The following is a 17950-nucleotide window of genomic DNA, read 5'->3' as shown; positions in this document are numbered from 1 at the left end:
TTCGAAACCCATTTTGTTGTTTTAAAAAAAATTAGGTTTAATGACCTTTAAATGACCAAAACAACCCTGTCTTCAACCTCTTGCCTTTGCGATTTTTTTTCATCTAGAGCTGTTTTCATTTTTTTTTTCGATTTCAATGATTTTTGTTGTTATTTTAGTAGAGTTTCATCAAAATAAAACAAATCTATGACGTAGATGTGATTACAGAATTAAAATCTAGAAAAAATGTGAATTAATTTAGTTTTCCGATTTTCTTGTCCGAGTATTACTAAACGCCGCGGCTCCACACCGTTTCACGCAAATCCGGCGATTAACCGGGCGCCGAGACCGCGTTTTCGAACATGGGGTAGAATCAATGTTGGCCAAACACTTTTCGTATACTTCTTTCTAAAGGGTCAACACTTCTGTATATGGCTTACCAGTAATCAAAATTGTTGAAATTCTAACGTTGGAAATGTTTATTATTTATTTTTGGCAACCATTGGAATTGTTTTTATGACAAAAAAAAACCATTGGAATTGTTTATATATTATCTTCTAGAAATATAATTTTGCTTGTTAGAAGCCTACAAAAAAAGGGAGAACCGAAAGAAGAAGCTGATGAAACCCACTAAAAGAAGAGAGATGTCAAAAGTAATTATCAAAGAAAAAGTTACAAGACAAATGTCACTTTCATTAGGTAGCACTAAAATGTCTTGTAGACTTAATTTAACCCCATAATTGATTTGCAGGCATTTTTTTAATATTTGCTCTTTCTTTCATTTAAGGGTAGGTATTACCATATTAACTATGGTATTACTAATGCAAAAACGAAATGATTGTTAAGTGTTGAAATGGTATTACTAATAGGTGAATTATATTTTTTATGATTGTTTCTTTAGTAAAATTTATGAAAGGCAAGGTTTTAAAACAGTTTCTTCATTAAAAAGAAAACATTGTACTATAACTTCAGAATAAAAACAATTATATAAAGCCTATAATTTTTGGCTCCTTTAATGCTTATTTATGAGTTGAAACGTAAACAATTAATGTCAGTGTCACATAGTTACTTTGACGCTTCCCTCTACCTCATTTCCTTGTGAAGATTCATCTCTCCTCTTCTTCATATTTTGTTGTTGCAGACATTAGTCACACACTTAATCAAGCTGGGCTTCTAACATAAAACTATGTAAGAACTGGCATCCAAACCTTCCTTTGATCATTTACATCTTCTTGGGTCTTGTTCTTTGATTATTCTTAGTAGAATGCAAAGTTGTATGTTTAAGTTTATGCTCTATCTTACAGAAAGAATGGATGCAAACCAGTGGAGATCGAAGAAGAAAATAGAATCTGTAGCAGAAACACTCCAAGGTTCTTCTAGAAGAAACATCAAACCACAGGTAAAATAAACTCTTGCAGAAGTAGCCAAGTTTTCCTTCACACGTTTTTATATTTTTCTTGAGCAAAACTTTGTCGTATAGTTAACTCATGTTCTGTCTTTATTTGCTTTTCAACTTCGAGATAGCTTAGTAAATGTCTTTTGAGTGATGATTAATTTGATTTGGGTGTCTAGGCACGTGCGGTTCCTCCAGGAAATGGAGTTAGACCTGAGAGAGCTCGAAAAAATCTCAACGAGAAGCTAGAAACTGTAGCCTTAAACTCTCCTAAGAAAGATCCTCGTGTGAATCTTTACGGAGATAAAGACGTAGCAGATGAGATTTTCTTGAAAGATGAAGAAATGAGTTTAGTGGATGGAGGAGACTCATCGCCTTTTTGTGATAAGCTTCTCCAGCGAATGGAGCTTCTTGGGAGAGATCATGAGGCAAAGAGACTGGATAACAACAATTTCATGAAGGATAGACAAGAAGAATCTGCATTTGATGATGTAATCGAGATGAAGAGAAAGATTCACACGTTAACCGCCGAGAACTCTCAGCTAAAGAAGTCTCTTGTGGCCAAAGAAGAGCTCACGGTGAGCCTGCAAGAGCGTAAGTTTCAAGTGGAATCAGAATTCGAAGCGTTGATGACGAGATTAGACTCAACGGAGAAAGAAAACGCGTTCTTGAGATACGAGTATACCGTTCTCGAGAAGGATCTCGAAGTAAAAACAGAGGAAACAGAGTATACTCGCAAGTCCATGGAGCTAACGCATAAACAGCAGCTCAGGAACGTGAACAAGATCGTGGAGCTCGAAGCCGAGTGCAAAAGACTGAGACTCCTGTTTCGCAAGAAGTTTCCTGATAGGTCGATCTCCATGAGGAACGAAGGGGAAGAGATGAAAAGAAGAAACGCGAATAATAAGAGTGATTTGATGATGAGAGATGAAGCTCAGAGCCGGAAGCTTAAGTACGATCTGCTGATGGAGCAGATAGGTAACGTTAGGGCCGAGAACAAGAATCTGATGGACATCATTATGAGGAAGAACATGGAGATTAAAGACCTTAGCCGCGGGCAGAAGCCTTTAAGTGCTTCGAGCTTCGATATTAGAAGCGAAAATAGTGTCATTAGCCCTTCTGGTTCGAAGGAGATGAAGTTGCTTATGGATGACTTTAATGAGATGGAGAAGTTAGCTATTGTTTGTACTGAGAAAGCAGCTCCAAGAGGAGAGGATGATGGTGAGAAAGACGACGGGTCTTTCGACTGGATTCAAGTTGTTTTGAGTGCTGTATCAAAGCAAGAGAGGATATCGAAACGCGGTGTTAAAGAGTTGTTGCAAGACATCAAGATTGCTTTGGGATGTATGGATGATGATGATGATGTAGAGACCAAGAAAGGTGAAGGAGATCCTCTCTGCATCACATGGAAATCAAATGTGGAATCAGGTTTTTATTTTATTTTATTTTTGTGAATACCAGGAGGTTCGGGGCCGAAGCCCGTAATCCTTAGGCCCGAAACCACAGCATGTAATATTATTTTCGTGTGGAATCAGGTCCAATGACAAAGGCTGAGATCAAGAGACATTTGGGTCTAACAAAAGTGGAGAAAGTTGAAACTGAAGAGAGGCAAGAACTGAAGGATAAGCTTGAGGAAGCCGTTGAAAAGATCAGAAGCTTAGAAGGCGAGGTCAAGGCATTGAGAGAGAGTAAGGAGAAGGTAGAGGCTGAGATGGAAACTGAGAGATCAATGAAGGAAGATCTTGATACAAAGCTACACATAGCCGAAGCTAAGCTCAACGAGACGGAGAAGAAACTGTCTTCTCTTGAAGTAGAGTTTGATTATAGAAAGAGTTGTTGTGAAGAACTCGAAGGGACTTGCATCGAGCTTCAGCTTCAGTTAGAAAGGTAAACCAAAAACCGTTAATCACATATAAAGATCTCAACGTTACTCCCTTTTTGCTATTGAAAGTTTATCATTTTTTGTGAGTTTTTTTTTTTTGCAGTGTTGAAACGAAGAAACCAATGCATAGAAACAAAAGCGTGAGTAGAAAGGTACATAAATTCACATACTAAAATATAAATATTTGTGTTTGATTATGATTATGATTTTTTGTTTGTAGGGATGGGATATTGCAGCAGCTTCTGTGAAGTTATCAGAGTGTCAAGAAACAATTACCAATTTAAGGAAGCAACTAAGAGCTTTATCGACAACAGAAACTAGCAGCACAATGAAATATCTGCACAAAAGACCTTCTCTCCGGGAAAGTATTGAAGACGCAACGGCCAAAGATTCATCATCCTATAACAGCGTTACTCATGATGATGGTAACAGTAACAATGCCTTGATAGTGTACGAACCAGAGAAGGCGAAAGGTGAGAAGATGGAGATGGTTCCAAGAAAGAAGCAAGGAGTAGGGTTCTTGAAGAGGCTGTTGTTCAGGAAGAAAAGAGTGAGCACCAAGAAATATCTTGCCTTGACTATGTAATGAATAAAATAAAAGAAGAGGGTCCTTACAAGGGCTTTGGTTTGTGTTTATGTATATATGGGGTGAGTAATGAACTGTGTTTGTATGTTTGTGTTTCTGAAATGTGTTAGAGTGCAAACTCTTTTCTGATTTTGATAATAAAACGAAATGTATCCACGTAAACCTGGAAACCAAACTGAGTTTCCTTTTTGACTACTTTATTGGGCTGAATATATTAAGTTTCGACCCATACGTAAGCCCGTAAAGAAGATAAATCAACAAGAGTTCTCTACATTAAGTAAAGCAGATAACACTATAAAGACATTTCATTAGAAAACTCATGGCACTCAGCAAAAGAGCTGTACATCATACAAAGAATGACTTTAGAGGCTTTTAGCATATCTTCCATTTGCTTTTTAACAACTTTTCCCAGCTCCAAAAGCCAATCAATAAGAAGACAAATTAGTTGCATACACTGAAGAAAAAAACCAGTATATAAATTATGGTCATCAAATCAAAACCTTTTTGTATTTTTTAATTCACATTTTTTTCATAAAAAAATAACCACTTTACGTGTTTTCTTTTTCCTTTTCTACTAATTGCTCAAAAAAAAAAAGACTAAAAAATAATTACTGTGGAATTAATTAAAAAAAAGATCAAAAGGGGACCACTTCGCTGCAGGCGAAATCATCGGAGTTAGCGAAGGAGTAGTCAGGCCACGAGTCTCTCAGAAGCTTCAGCAGCTTCTGTGCCTTCCTCTTCGCCCTCTCCGTACACTCACTCTGCACCATCAGCAGCAACTGCACCACCACTCCCGCCGCCACCGCCTCGTCTCTCCACCTTTCCTCCGCCGTACAAAGCGCTAACAACGCCCCCGCCGCGTACTCCGTCGCACGATCCGAAACCCTCAGAATCGTCTTCACAAGAAGCGGCACCGTCAGAGCGTGCTCGCCGAACGCCGCGCATCCCTCTGCCGTCCGGCAGAGAAGCTCCACCGTAGCTAAAGCTCGCTCAGCGTCGCACCTGTCTAACCCCGCCGCGAGTCTGTCGATTAGAATCTCCGGTGCACCGGATGATACGGCGATGCGGCGCGTGTTTTTCGCGAGGCAGAGCGCGAACAGGGCTTTGACTCCGATCTTGAGAGCTCGCCGTGGGGACGACGTAACCGTAGGATTACGTAGAAGATCGATAACTCCTTCGAATATACACTCAGAGGTTAAAACCGTTCCTTTGATATCAGCCGTCTTCGATCCCGTCACAACCATCTCTATCAACGCGGCAGCGTTAACGCGCGTTTCGATAGAGGAATCGAATAGTAACCGGGTCAGGAACCCGACCCGACCCGCATCCGAGATTATAGATTCGCACTGACCAGGCTCCGTCATCGGGAACATAGCTAGAAGAGCGAGGGCCTCGGAGACCAGCTCAGGAGACTCGTCGGAGAACAGAATCCTGATCAGAATCTCTTTGGCGTTGTGCGCCGCGATCAAAACGCGGTTCTTTTCGGAATCGCGCGCGAACGCACGCAAGCGGCGGAGGGCGGCGGCGCGGGAGCGAACGGAGACGTGAGTTCCACACGCGGCGGAGGCTTGGCTGAGGAGAGCTCGGACGGAGGTTGGATCAGCGGGCTGTTTGGGAGTAGGGATGCGCTCGACGCCGTTGGAGCGGTTGGCGACGCACCATTCTTGGATGAGACGGCGGAGAGTGTGGTTTGGGATGAGAGTGAAGTCGGACAGAGGAGCGCGTGTGACAGGACATGTCGTGTCGGTTCCTGTGGAGACCCATGACTCGATGCTTGTTCGGTCGTAGGTTTGACCGGTGCAGACGGTTACCGGGTCACGCATCAGCTCTAGTGAGATTGGACATCTGAAATGGTACGGTATCTGGATTCCTAGATCCAACGGCTCTAGACTTCTCGGCATTTAAACGAGTTTCGAATAGAGAGAAAGCTGCAAAGAAGAAGAAGAACCAGGTATGCTTGTTGTGAGAGTATGAGGAACGAGCTTATCTGGCTATGAGTCCCCACACGTGTGCCATTTATAACTTTGTAAAATATTGCTGGATTTTTTAATTAAATAAATATGTTAGTAGAACATGATTAAGATGCCATCTACCTAAATGTATCTTGTAGGAAATGTTGGTTCTGATCATCTCTAATGTACACTTCTATATTTTTTTCTAAAATAGAAATCTCTGTTATAGAAGTGAAAATGTTCCAATGTATGTCTTTATGATAGAATTCTTCTATTTTAGAGAAAAATATAGAGGAAAGTTACTTTTTACCTCTATATTTAGAAGTAGAAATATCATATCTCTATATTTTCCTTTATAAACAGAGAAACTTTATTATAGATGCATATATTAGAGCATTTTTATCTCTATAATAGAAACTATAGAGTTTCTCTATTTTAAGAGAAAATATAGAGATAAAAATAGGGATGGGTTGGAAATGGTGTTACAACTGAAGCGCTTTATGTGAATGATATAATCATACATCTCCTTATGTAAACTTACGAGTTTATTTATGCTTTATTATACGTCCAAAACACTATAGACGACGTCGCATATAAAATAACAAGGCATTGTACAATGCTTGCTTTCAGCTAAATAAACTAAAAACATAGACCACCAAAAAACATACGTCATATGAAAGGTTGAAGATAAATTATTTTGTATTCTTATTTTTTTTTCTTCCATAATATACAAGCTTCGTGCGACCGTTAAAGTATGTCTAAGAGCATCTCCAACGTTACTGTATAATTTAGACAACCCATTACCATTTAATAGATTTTTTGTTTGTTCATCACTCCATTTCTCACTTTATTTTGCAGTAAATTATGGAGTAGGGTTGGAGATGCTCTAAAACTAGAAATCACAATTATGTATAATCATGACATTTCGAACTTTTTTCAATCGAAAGCTTCAAGTTAAAATCGCTTTTAATCACTGCCCAAGCCACAATTACCAAGACATTGATGTCTATTATACAAAATTAAAAACCTGATCTTGATTGATAGTTCTTCTGTTCCTGAATATAAGATGTTTAGGTAAAAACACGCTTATTAAGAAAATCATTGTTTTGTATAGAAAGTATCATTAAAACTATAAATTAATGTTATTCAACCAATTACAAAATAGATTATCAAATATGATTGGTTGCACGGTTTTTAATAAAGTAAAAAATTATTTAGAAAAATGAAAACATCTCAAAATTCTTTAAAACATAGATTTTGTTACTAAAAATAATAATGGAAATTGGTCAAACTAAATCAGTGAAATGCGGAAAGACTAGGCACGAGGAAGGTCCACCGCAAGACAACTTCCACTTGCTTGTGTTAACATCAAACCCGTGATAATCACCCCACCCCATAATAATACAACCAAATCTAAAAAGCTTGACTGTTTTTTTTTCTTTTTAGCAAAATCTTTGACTCGTTTTTTTTTATTTTACGTATACTGGAAAACCACTTCTTCTTTGCACGCATCTATCAATGCTTTATTGGGTTTTTTTTTTTCGTAATAGAACCTCAAAGTCATAGAAGCACATAATTCTACAAAACTAGGGACAAAAGTTGTGATAGCTATTAGCTATTCTATGGTCTTGAATTCATGAGTCAAAAACTAGTTACTAGCTCGTAACATTCAGCTCTCGTTTAATTTAGGTAATGATCGATAAGTCAATGATTATGATTATATATTTTAGTAGTCAAGACTGGTAAGTCGTAGATCCATTTCATTCAAAGTAGTGAAATTTAAGATATATTGATGCGTTGGAGTTAAGTATGATCGAAGCTTCGACAATAAATAACTTCATTGAAACTTTTGTAGAAGATGTAGAGTACATAAATACTGATATCACTTCAAAAGAAACTAGGTAACATAATCACATTTAGAAAACAACTTTTGTTCCAGATAAACAAAGGTATAAAGATCAGTTACAAAAAAAAAAAAAAAAAAAAAAAAAAAAACAAGGTATAAAGATACTCTATATACTGAAACAAATATGTTCTAGTTTTAATTTTCTCAACGGAGGGGTTTGATATTTAAAAGGAAATTATCGAACGAAGACAAATATTCCACGACATAAACATCGAAATCAAAATAAATTCGGTAGGTGGACGAACCTAAAATTTGTGATCTGCTTCTTCTGATTTTAATTTATTGATTATTTCTTTATAAACTTTGATTTAATTTATTTGCAGACATTAATGTCAATGAACAACAAAAGGGGTAGTTTCAAAAAAAAAAAAACAGCAAAAGGGCAGAACCTTCCTGTCTTTCTTTGCATTGTCCTGTCCTCATGGGAACAATTAAAAAGCTTTCTTATGTGTATTTTTGTTTCTGAGTGACCGAGAATGATTTGGTTACCAGTAACCTAATTTTTTAGGACAAAAGAACCAAACTAGAATTCATGTGCACATCTTTTAAATTCTTAAAGGGTGGTGAGTAAGGTGTTAGTAGCTATGATTTTTTTTTAATAGTAGCTATGAAAATCAATACAATACTAAAAAGGGATATGAGCTCCTCTCACAGTGTCCACGTCCTCACCAAAAATCAACTAATAGAAGATTAGATATTCGCCACGTCAGACGCTCTGTGCGTGTCATTTGGGCCTCGCCTTCCACCGGCCCGATAACGTTATGAATCGAAAAGTCCGGGAAGCCCGTGACGGGTTTAAGTCCCCTTTCCCCTTTCCGCGAAGAACCAACCCTAATTTATCAAAATCGATCTTCGATCCCCTTTCTTTTCATCTTCTTCGTTCCGTCGATCCCCTTTCTCTTCCTCTTCTTCGTTTACTACGTTTCACGAATCTTTATCGCGAACAATCAACTCTCTCCCCACTCCTCTAAAATTTTAATCTCATTAATGGATCTTTATCGCTTTCTCCCTCTGAGATTCTATATAGATATCTTAATCGATGTTTTATTTGCATCAAAAACTGTTCTATCCTTTCAACTGCTCTTTGCGATGAAGTTATCCGGTGTTTTCGACTCAGTGAAAACGAACGGCGAAGCGGCGACCCCCTCCAGTCCGGTCAAACCCGTCGCTCAAGCCGGTATCTCTTTCGGCGATGACAATCCGATGAAATCAAAAGGCGCAACGGCTGGATCGAAGAGTCCGATCAAACCAATCGGCAAAACCGGTGCCTCTTCTGGTCCCAACCTCGGCGTTAGGGGCAGAGCCTCTGTCTCGCCAGGCACTAAAGGCAAAGCTATCGTCTCTGACAACGTAGGGGAGGTTATTACCTTCAAAGACGTGACATTCAGGCCCCATGAAGACGAGGTGCGGTTTCGGTTGATCCACTTTTGGGAGGCTTGGAACGTTCAGACGAAGGTGCTTATCGGCCTCGAAATGCTTCTCATCGATGAAGAGGTATAAACCGATATCTATGATAGAAAATTGTGAAGCCCAATTTGTTTATCGAATCGAATTGATTTGATACCATAACGTCTGATTGCTGGTTATCGCTTTGTTTGATCAGATAATTAGCAACGAAATAGATTGATTAGATTATATAATTATTTGTTGTTACCACTATCATGAGAATTTATTTGTTGTTCATTGTGGGTTAAATATCTTAAATAATTTTGTTTTCACTAAACACATGTTGACTAACTTTTCTGAATAATTCTCTTTTGACAACAGGAAAGTGTTATCCAGGGCTTCATCCCCTATGGAAGGATTGAGACCTATTTGCCTCACCTGAAAGCTGGTTGTACTTATCGACTCAACAAGTTTTTCGGATCAAAGAGCAAGACTATTTACCGGGTAGCTGAGCCAGATGTCACTATTAGCTTCTCATGGAACTCTGCCCTCTCTGTTCTCGAGGACAGTTCGATCCGTTTCCCTGAGGATCGGTTCCGTATCCATGGATTCAGAGAGTTCGATGCTGCTTCCGACTTGAGAGGTGATCTTTCTGGTAAGTTCTCACTTCGTTAACCCCCATCATTGTTTGTATTAGATAGTAGTTTCATCTGATCTTAGAGAGTATGATATCATCTGATTAAATATTGTATTGATCTTGGGGTGTTTGCCTAGAATATTGTTTTCATACAGGCTTAGAAATTTGGGTATTATTGCCGGATTTATAAGATAAAACATTGAGTTTTATTGTCTTCTCTTGCAGACTATATTGGCCACATCAAACTTGTGAATGAGAAGGTTCCCAGTGACAGTCTCCTGCTTGATGAAGCAGAGATAGCTCCATCCCGCCGAGTTGAGATTCATGTTCAAACACATGAGTAGGTTATTGTGTTGTTACAGCTTCGTGTTCAAACACATGAGTAACTAAAAACTATATGCGCAATTATTTTACTACACGAGTTTGTGTTGTTACAGCGATCCTGTGATGAAGTTGTATCTCTGGGACAAGGCTGCCTTTGAGTTCTGTGAAAAGTTTAAAGCATCTGGAGGCACTGCCCGTGTCATCTTAGTCACCACCTTAAACCCGAAGCTGTTTGGAGGTTTGTATTGCTAACTTTCATTGCTGTTTAGTATGTTATATATGGTTGAGGCCCTTAGTTTCATTTTATCATAATTTTGCTGATGTGTCATGTCATTCGTTCTGTTATAGGCGTCCTGTCTCTATCTGCCATGGCGTCCTCGCGGGTATTTCTGGATAGTGATGTCCAAGAAATACTCTTCTACCTCAGTTGGTAAGGTTTATGGTTCATGTATTGGAATGTCATTCGTGTTACTCCACTATTGTAATGACTGGTTTGACGTTTTCTTCAGGTTGAACTCGAACTTGGATGTTGCCAGCAGAGTTAATGCAGAGGTGGTCGTCAAGCCTGAGCCAGCGACTTTGGGAGAACTCTTCTCCTATATGAATCAGGCATCCTCTAAGGTATTATAGCTCCAATGTCTGATACATTCAATAAGATAAACTAAGTTTCTCATTGAATTTTCAAACATTTTTCCAGGTTGCTTGGTTTGAGTGCACAGCAACTATTGATGATGATGTTGTGCACGGGCCTGGATGGTATTATATAGGCTGCGGTGTGTGCCATACTAAGGCAACCAAAGGGCCCACAACGCTTATGTGTAAGAAATGTGGGAAGAGTGAAATTGTTGGTGTAGCGCAGTAAGTGGTTTAGATATAATTTCTACACATTCTTTGACTGCAATGGTTGTTAACGCCTCTCTGTTATAGGTACCTGACGAAGCTCTCTGTGTATGACCATAATGATCAAGCCGTATTTGTTGTCCTTGGTGATGCCGGTGAGGAGTTAGACTGGAAAGAAAGCTGCTGAGTTGGTTGAGAGATACTACCAGATAATTAGAAATTTGTATGGTTATGAGATCTAGAACGTATTCTTGCAAAAGTTTTGAATATGTATTCTGATGATGTCTTATTATGTGTTAGGCCAATGATAGTGTTGGAGGGGATCACATAGTTCCAGTGCCTCAAGCTATGATTGATACCATTGGACATACGCGGAAGTTTATTGTGAAGGTATCAAATCACAATCTGACTGCCAAGATCCAGACTCTGCCTGTGACAAAGGTGCTCCCACCTGATGCCCCAGAACCTGAAGGCAATTTAGGAGAGAACGTTGGTGAGAAAGGTGATACTGAGGGAGAGGATAATGCAGATGAGTCGGTGAAAAGGGGTGCTGATGTGATCGAGTCTGAAGGTGTGAAGGGTGCCAAATGTGGCTGATGAAATTGCCTTGACTTTTTTTGTTTTTTTTCCTAAAGACTAAGCTTTTTCATTATCTTGGATTTACCTTTGCATCATTATAACAACCTTGGTTATAATCTCTTTTCTTAATAATATCTATTATTAATCTCTTTCCATGTTATATAGTTTGATTAAAATATAATAATGGCTAACTATATATATACCATAACAAATGGTAATATCTATATATATATTTACCACATCACTTGGTTAATAGCAAACCAATTCAGAAATATTTCAAATTCCGAATTCAATTCACATCTATTATTCCGGATTGAACAACTGATTTTTAATAATGGCTAACTATATATATCCAAGAACAAATGGTAATATCTATATATATTTACAACATCACTTGGTTAATAGCAAACCAATTCAGAAATATTTCAAATTCCAGATTCAGTTCACATCTATTATTTCGGATTGAACAACTGGTTTTTATTTAATTAGAGTAGAATTAGTTTGTAATTTTTTAAGTTTACAGTGTGATTTGAAAGTATGATATTATATGAATACTTAGCATTGTTTAGAACTAAGTTCTTTAACTCATTCGATCAAAAACATAATCATTATAAAATATATGTAGACAACCATAAATGATTAAATACATTAACTCTTTATATAAGCCAAAAATGGAAATTTTGCCGAAAAAAAAATGTTGATATGAGAGTTCGAACCCTAGACAAGAGCATATGCAAAGACTACTCTACCACTAGGCTAAAGACACACATTGCAAATATATGCCCAACATTAAACATATCTATGAACCGCTCAGGAAGATTTAATTGATTCTTCTTCCTTTTTAGCGAGGGAAACTCGACTCTTCCTCTTCTATATTTCAACTGCCTTCCAATCCAATCTCCTCGCCATGGCTGATCAAAATCTTTCTTCTTTTGTTCGAACTAGGATTCAGAGGTTTAGCGAAATCGATAACGCATATGGAGAACACTATCAATTCCGATCGCGAGTCCCGTTCAAGTCGTTGGATGATCGTCTCCAAGAAAGTCAATTGATATTCTCCGGAACCGTTCCACCAATCAGGGGTTACTCTCGCCGTCATCACAGCCACGAAGCCACTATCGGGTATCGCTCTCTTTGTTTCCGAGGGTTTGTGGTTCAAGGTTCTCTAGATCCTAGGAATCGTCTTTTAGAGGATGTGTTTAGGATTATCGATAACATAGGGTGGTCTTACACGGTGTTGCATGTGCATCCATTCTGTCCTAGAGTTGTGAGAGAGTTCATCTCTAACAAACCCTTCAACGAGGACGGAGCTCTTATTCGGGGATTTGTGTACCGTTTCTCCCCTTCGGTGATCAACCAATTGATGATGACACCGACTGTCGAACACTCTTTTCAGTGGAAAGACGTCGTGCTGAAGCAGGCAATCACACACCTCACCGGGGGTCAATGCTCTGGATGGACGGGATTCAATCTCAATGCTCTGCTCAATCCCTTCCAAGTTCTATACCGTGTGTGTGAGCGTAATTGGCTTCCAGGTCCGGAATCTGATTTGATGATCAAAAAGCGTCTTCACCTCCTGTATGCTGTTGCCAAACGCAAAGAAATCGACTTTGTTCAGCTTGTGTATGAACAAGTGATCGACATGACCCGCCTAACAGACTTGGACACAAGCTTGATATTTCCAAATCTTATTTATCAGCTCTTGGTGCTTCAAAAAGAAGTCTCTCTTTTACCAGGAGATGAAGAACCTATTGGAAGAGGTCTCCCCATCTATGGCTTAGGAAGTGACGGAAGTGATCCAAGGGGACGTAGAAGGCTATGTTAGTGTAATAGCCAAGTGTTTTTTTTGTAAAGTCCATCGTTCTCTCATGAATGTAGCTAACGTATGATCTTTTTGACAAGTAACTTGTGTCTGAATCCTTTTCCGAAGGTTGTAATCTCAATGACAGTTATGTTTTTGTTATGATGTCATTGTCTAAATGAAAATGTTGTTTGGTATGAGATGATCCTTTCAGTTGTTTCTATTATTACTCTTTTCCTTCCACCATTGTTGAGATGAGCTTATTGTTGTTAGAAAGACAAACATATTTATAACCATTAAGAAGTTTCTGAGGAATCATTTTGGTCTACATAAATAACTCAAAATCAGATTCTTGGCTTTCTTGTAAAGAAGCAGTACGAAGAGGTACAAATTCTTGGCTTTGTTCGATTCTATACATTATGTGTCCGCTTGCAAACCCGGAGACAAAACTCTACACAGCCAAAGCAGTTGTACTTGGACATAAACGATGCATCTATAAAAAAAGAAAAACATATAAACCCTCAATGCGAGGAATAAGAAGAAGTCATGGCTGAGAATTTTAAAAAAAAATTGTACAGTGGATAAAATTTCTCCATTGACCGTCAATTGAATTATTACAACAAAAAAAAAACTACCAAAATCTACTTAATGTACATGATTCCTAATCAATATGGAATCATAAGAAAATCATATATTTTCAGCAAATCACCACGGGAAAAGGAAGGTTAGATATTTTATTGATCCAACGTTCACAAGTTCGACCATATCATGGTACTTACTTACATCTAAGATAACTAACTTATTCTTAACCAATTTCGTGCTATTCCTTTCTTATTGTCTACACTGCAGTTTATTGCTTACATCTAACTTTTTATTTATTGGATAGTTAAAACTACATCAAGTCTCGCCATTTTTTTATAATGCTATGAAGACTTTGTTTTCCCTTTATTTAAAACTTTGCTTTAAATTTTTATTTATTTATATCTTGTAAATAATAATTAGTATTTCTATGGTATCAATTTAATTTGATATGTGATTCCATATATTGCAATTTGGGATCCTTTCATGTACGGTCCCTATAGATCTTGATATAATTGTTAAGACATCTGATCACAATCCAGACGCTCTCCGCAGAATTGACCTAGACGTCTATATCATCGAGCTTCGTGAAAATCAAAGGGAACCCACCCCTAGCGAGAAAGATGATATATGCCCAATTTGCTGCGAAGAGTTTGGCACAGAAGGAGAGATCAACTCTTTGAATTGTAAACATTCCTATCATCATCACTGCATCTTGGACTGGATTGGAAAAACCTTAACATGCCCATGTTGCAGGGCAATACTTGCTTAATGTCCATGAGATCCATTATCTCATCTACATAGTTGTTTGCTTTTGTCTTAATGATTTAATGGAAAAAAGGAAATAAAAAAATGAAATTTTGCATTATTCAACATAATAATAGTTGCACGTATAACAAATAATTGCAAACTACAATTACTTATAATCCATAAATTTTGAAAATAATCATATTTCAGATTTATATTAGTTATCTTAATATCATTGATTCAATTTTTGTATTACTGATAACCAAGGATAGGATTTGGTTGTGGGATAAAATTTCATGTATTTTATATTGCATAATTTACTGAATTTTAATGGTTGGTTTTTGAGGAAAACTTATATTGAAACCTGATTATCTACACGAACTATTAGCATATAACGAAACTTATTAGATAGTAAGAGTATAATATAGACATAATATGTGACAAATCTATATATTTTCTTTTTAGGAGTTCTAATCCTTTTGTTATTCTTGAAAATAGAGATGGTGATGGTGATTAAACAACTATTTGTATAAACACATTAACTATGTCTACAAAAATTACATTAACTATGTTTACAACAATTTTTGGAAAGAAATCAAGACTCACACAATATTATCAATACACATGATTATTATTTTAGTGCAAAAGCAATTAAATCGAAGTTATAGAAAATTTTAATCAGAAAAGGGAAGAAGTATAATTCATTGGAATTCACAATATTTCTATATACCCTTATAAATAAATAAAAAATGATACAAAACCTAATTCTGCCAAAAACGAATCTTCCTCTCGCATAGCCGCAGGAAACATATTCGACATCTTCGCTGGCCTGTGGCAGAGGTGAGAAAGGAGGGAGCCGTTGAGTTTGTTGGAGGAACTTTCGAGGCTTTACAAGAAGGCTTTTTAAGCATAATGGTTACGCCACCTTCCGAGCAACCCGTTCAATCTGCAGGTAAATATATTAACTTCGTTCCTCACTCTGCACAAACCACGAGATATATATATATTCGGGGTTGGTCTCAGATTCATGATGGTCAACGTATTACACTATATATTCGAAAACAAACCATAATAATATCTAGGTTAGTGCTACGATATCAATCATGGTTTCGTTTATGGCAGCTCATGGTTTTAAGTTGGCACAGCATGTTTCACGTATTTGTTCAATTTTGTAAACAAACAATCGATCCAAACTATAGCAAAAAAAAAAAAAAAAATCGATCCCAATTAAATTGGTGAACTATTTTTCTTCAGAAAATTAAATAAAAAGGACGACTAAAACTTCAACAAAATAGTACAACAATAACTACTTTAATTATTTGTTAATATGTAAATTTTATTGTCTAATAAAAATCCTACAACCACCAGTCTAAGCCTATATACAAAATTTAGTTCTATTACTTAATCTAATAAATAAATTTTGTTGTACATTTATCTCTTATAATACTGTTTGTGTGTTTAATTATATTGTTGATTCAAAATATTAGCAACTTGAGTTTATGCTACATTCCTTAAAAAATCTTTTAAAAATTAGCAATTCGATTTGGCATGCTTTCTTTCGTTTATTGTAATTTTATTTTGAGATATTATTCAAACATAAAAATTATAAATTTTTTTATTTTATTTTAGATACAATTTGGTGAGCCACAATTTAGAATAGCGTAGGATTTAGTAACTCTTTTTAATTAATTTAAAATAATAACAAAATTTATTATCCTAATATAAGCAATTAATATTTGTAGTATCATTAATTGTAATATATTTTATATTTACGTTAAAATAAAATTAAGATAAAATCTAATTGCAAATTATATTTTTGATAAATAAAATGACTAATTCTGGAAAATCTGTTTTCAAAAAGAAGATTTCAAGAATATTTGTTATTGTCTGCGAATGATATTTGTCCCTTAAATAAAGTAAGATAAAGATATCACAATATATTATCATTCCATTTCGTATAAAAGTTGTTATATTTGAAATCACATGTCTCATAGCAACAGCTACATAAAATAAATATAACAATGCTATATATATTTTGTTGTATATATATTATTGTTTTATTTACACATAGCTTATATACTTAAAGTTTGTTTAAAATTTCCGTTTCCAACGAAATAAAAGGTAATCAATCCAACCGTACCAATAATCTATAGTTTGTTCTCAACTATTTCTGCATATATAACATGGTTGAAAGCTAATCAAATTATGATATTTATTTCAAACCTAATTTGGTTAGAACATGAATAATTATAATCCGATTTAGTGTAATTGTTACTCTAATTAAGCTCCCATATTTAAAACAACAATATACAGCTAAATATCAAACTTTATGCTAATTTAATGTAGACAGTTTATTAATTTCCATCGTACAAATATTTCAGGCGGACACACACAAAAAAGAAAACGAGACCGGCCACGTGGTTCACGTAAGAAAGCAAAAAGTGTGTTTTTACTCTCAAACAAAAAAAAAATTAAGATTAAATTTTTCTCATATATTTCTTTAATTATGCATATTATCAGTTCAACTGATTAATGATCGACCAACGTTCAAACCAAAATACTATAACTGTAAATTTATATGGATTATAATATTATACTTTAATCAATATTTATTCCTCAAACATACTGAGTTTTCAAAACTAATCTAATAGGTGGGTGCGATGGCTGCGACTCTTACAGTAAGAAGCAATTTTATAATGGTATATCTTTCTTTGTATCCTCTTTGACTAATAACATTTACATTAATAGTCAAGCAAAAAAATGCAATGTAATATGAGAAAGACCATCTTGCTATCAAAAAGAACTTCTATATGGTCACAAGGTAAGCAACATAGCTAACAAAATCCACTTATATTTAATAAATTTTAATTATAGTATACATTGTTTATGCGTAGATTCAGCAGCTCCACCACGAACACATGTATTGGGTCACACCCGAGCAAAGAAGCAAGGTTCGTACTACTTAAACCCTATGATATCTGTAGAATACATACATTTGGGCATAAAATGGCTGTTATCAAACCTAGAAATCTGGTAAAATTTTAAAATATTAAATAAACTATATTTAACAATTCCTAACAAATATTTTTTCAGATAAAGGTTCGACGTCACAACTCGATGAAAACCCAATCATAGCATGCTCAAAATGTGGTGCGTCAATGTGGACTTCTGAAAGCACCGGTACGGACCGCAAAATAGGTGAACCAACTTTCACCCGTTGCTGTAACCATGGGCAAATCAGGCTTCCACCGATCAATCAACCCCCAGCCCTGTTAGAAGAACTTCTTCAAACTAGATGGTTTTGAGATACTATCCGAGTCTATAATTCTGTACTTACTTTTACATCCGTTGGAATGAAA

At 36.3% G+C, this 17950-nt stretch overlaps 3 protein-coding genes across 4 annotated transcripts; 2 read left to right on the top strand and 1 right to left on the bottom strand.

The window, feature by feature from the left end:
- Positions 1-998: 998 nt before the first annotated feature.
- On the top strand, positions 999-4002 carry LOC106418295 (filament-like plant protein 7). Of its 2 annotated transcripts, none has more exons than XM_013858965.3 (6): positions 999-1167; positions 1284-1378; positions 1552-2800; positions 2908-3259; positions 3358-3394; positions 3475-4002. In XM_013858965.3, exons 2-6 carry the CDS (start codon positions 1289-1291, stop codon positions 3838-3840), a joined length of 2094 nt encoding a protein of 697 aa, XP_013714419.1. In that variant the 5' UTR covers positions 999-1167; positions 1284-1288; the 3' UTR covers positions 3841-4002. The 2 variants fall into 2 exon arrangements, with proteins under 2 accessions (XP_013714419.1, XP_013714418.1); XM_013858964.3 differs by having other exon boundaries at positions 3358-3406.
- A 125-nt stretch (positions 4003-4127) lies between these two features.
- Positions 4128-6048, bottom strand: LOC106418673 (U-box domain-containing protein 25). Its single transcript, XM_013859418.3, has one exon. The coding sequence runs from the start codon at positions 5739-5741 to the stop codon at positions 4476-4478; it is 1266 nt and encodes a 421-aa protein (XP_013714872.1). The 5' UTR covers positions 5742-6048; the 3' UTR covers positions 4128-4475.
- A 2739-nt stretch (positions 6049-8787) lies between these two features.
- Positions 8788-11482, top strand: LOC106417219. Its single transcript, XM_013858060.1, has 9 exons — positions 8788-9192; positions 9466-9739; positions 9947-10061; positions 10159-10283; positions 10394-10475; positions 10555-10666; positions 10743-10903; positions 10973-11015; positions 11186-11482. Exons 1-9 carry the CDS (start codon positions 8788-8790, stop codon positions 11480-11482), a joined length of 1614 nt encoding a protein of 537 aa, XP_013713514.1.
- Positions 11483-17950: the final 6468 nt, after the last annotated feature.

Source organism: Brassica napus, chromosome C5 (genome assembly GCF_020379485.1).
Source record: "Brassica napus cultivar Da-Ae chromosome C5, Da-Ae, whole genome shotgun sequence".
NCBI lineage: Eukaryota > Viridiplantae > Streptophyta > Magnoliopsida > Brassicales > Brassicaceae > Brassica > Brassica napus.
The sequence above is the reverse complement of the archived record's forward strand: the minus strand, read 5'-3'. Positions and strand labels throughout refer to the sequence as shown.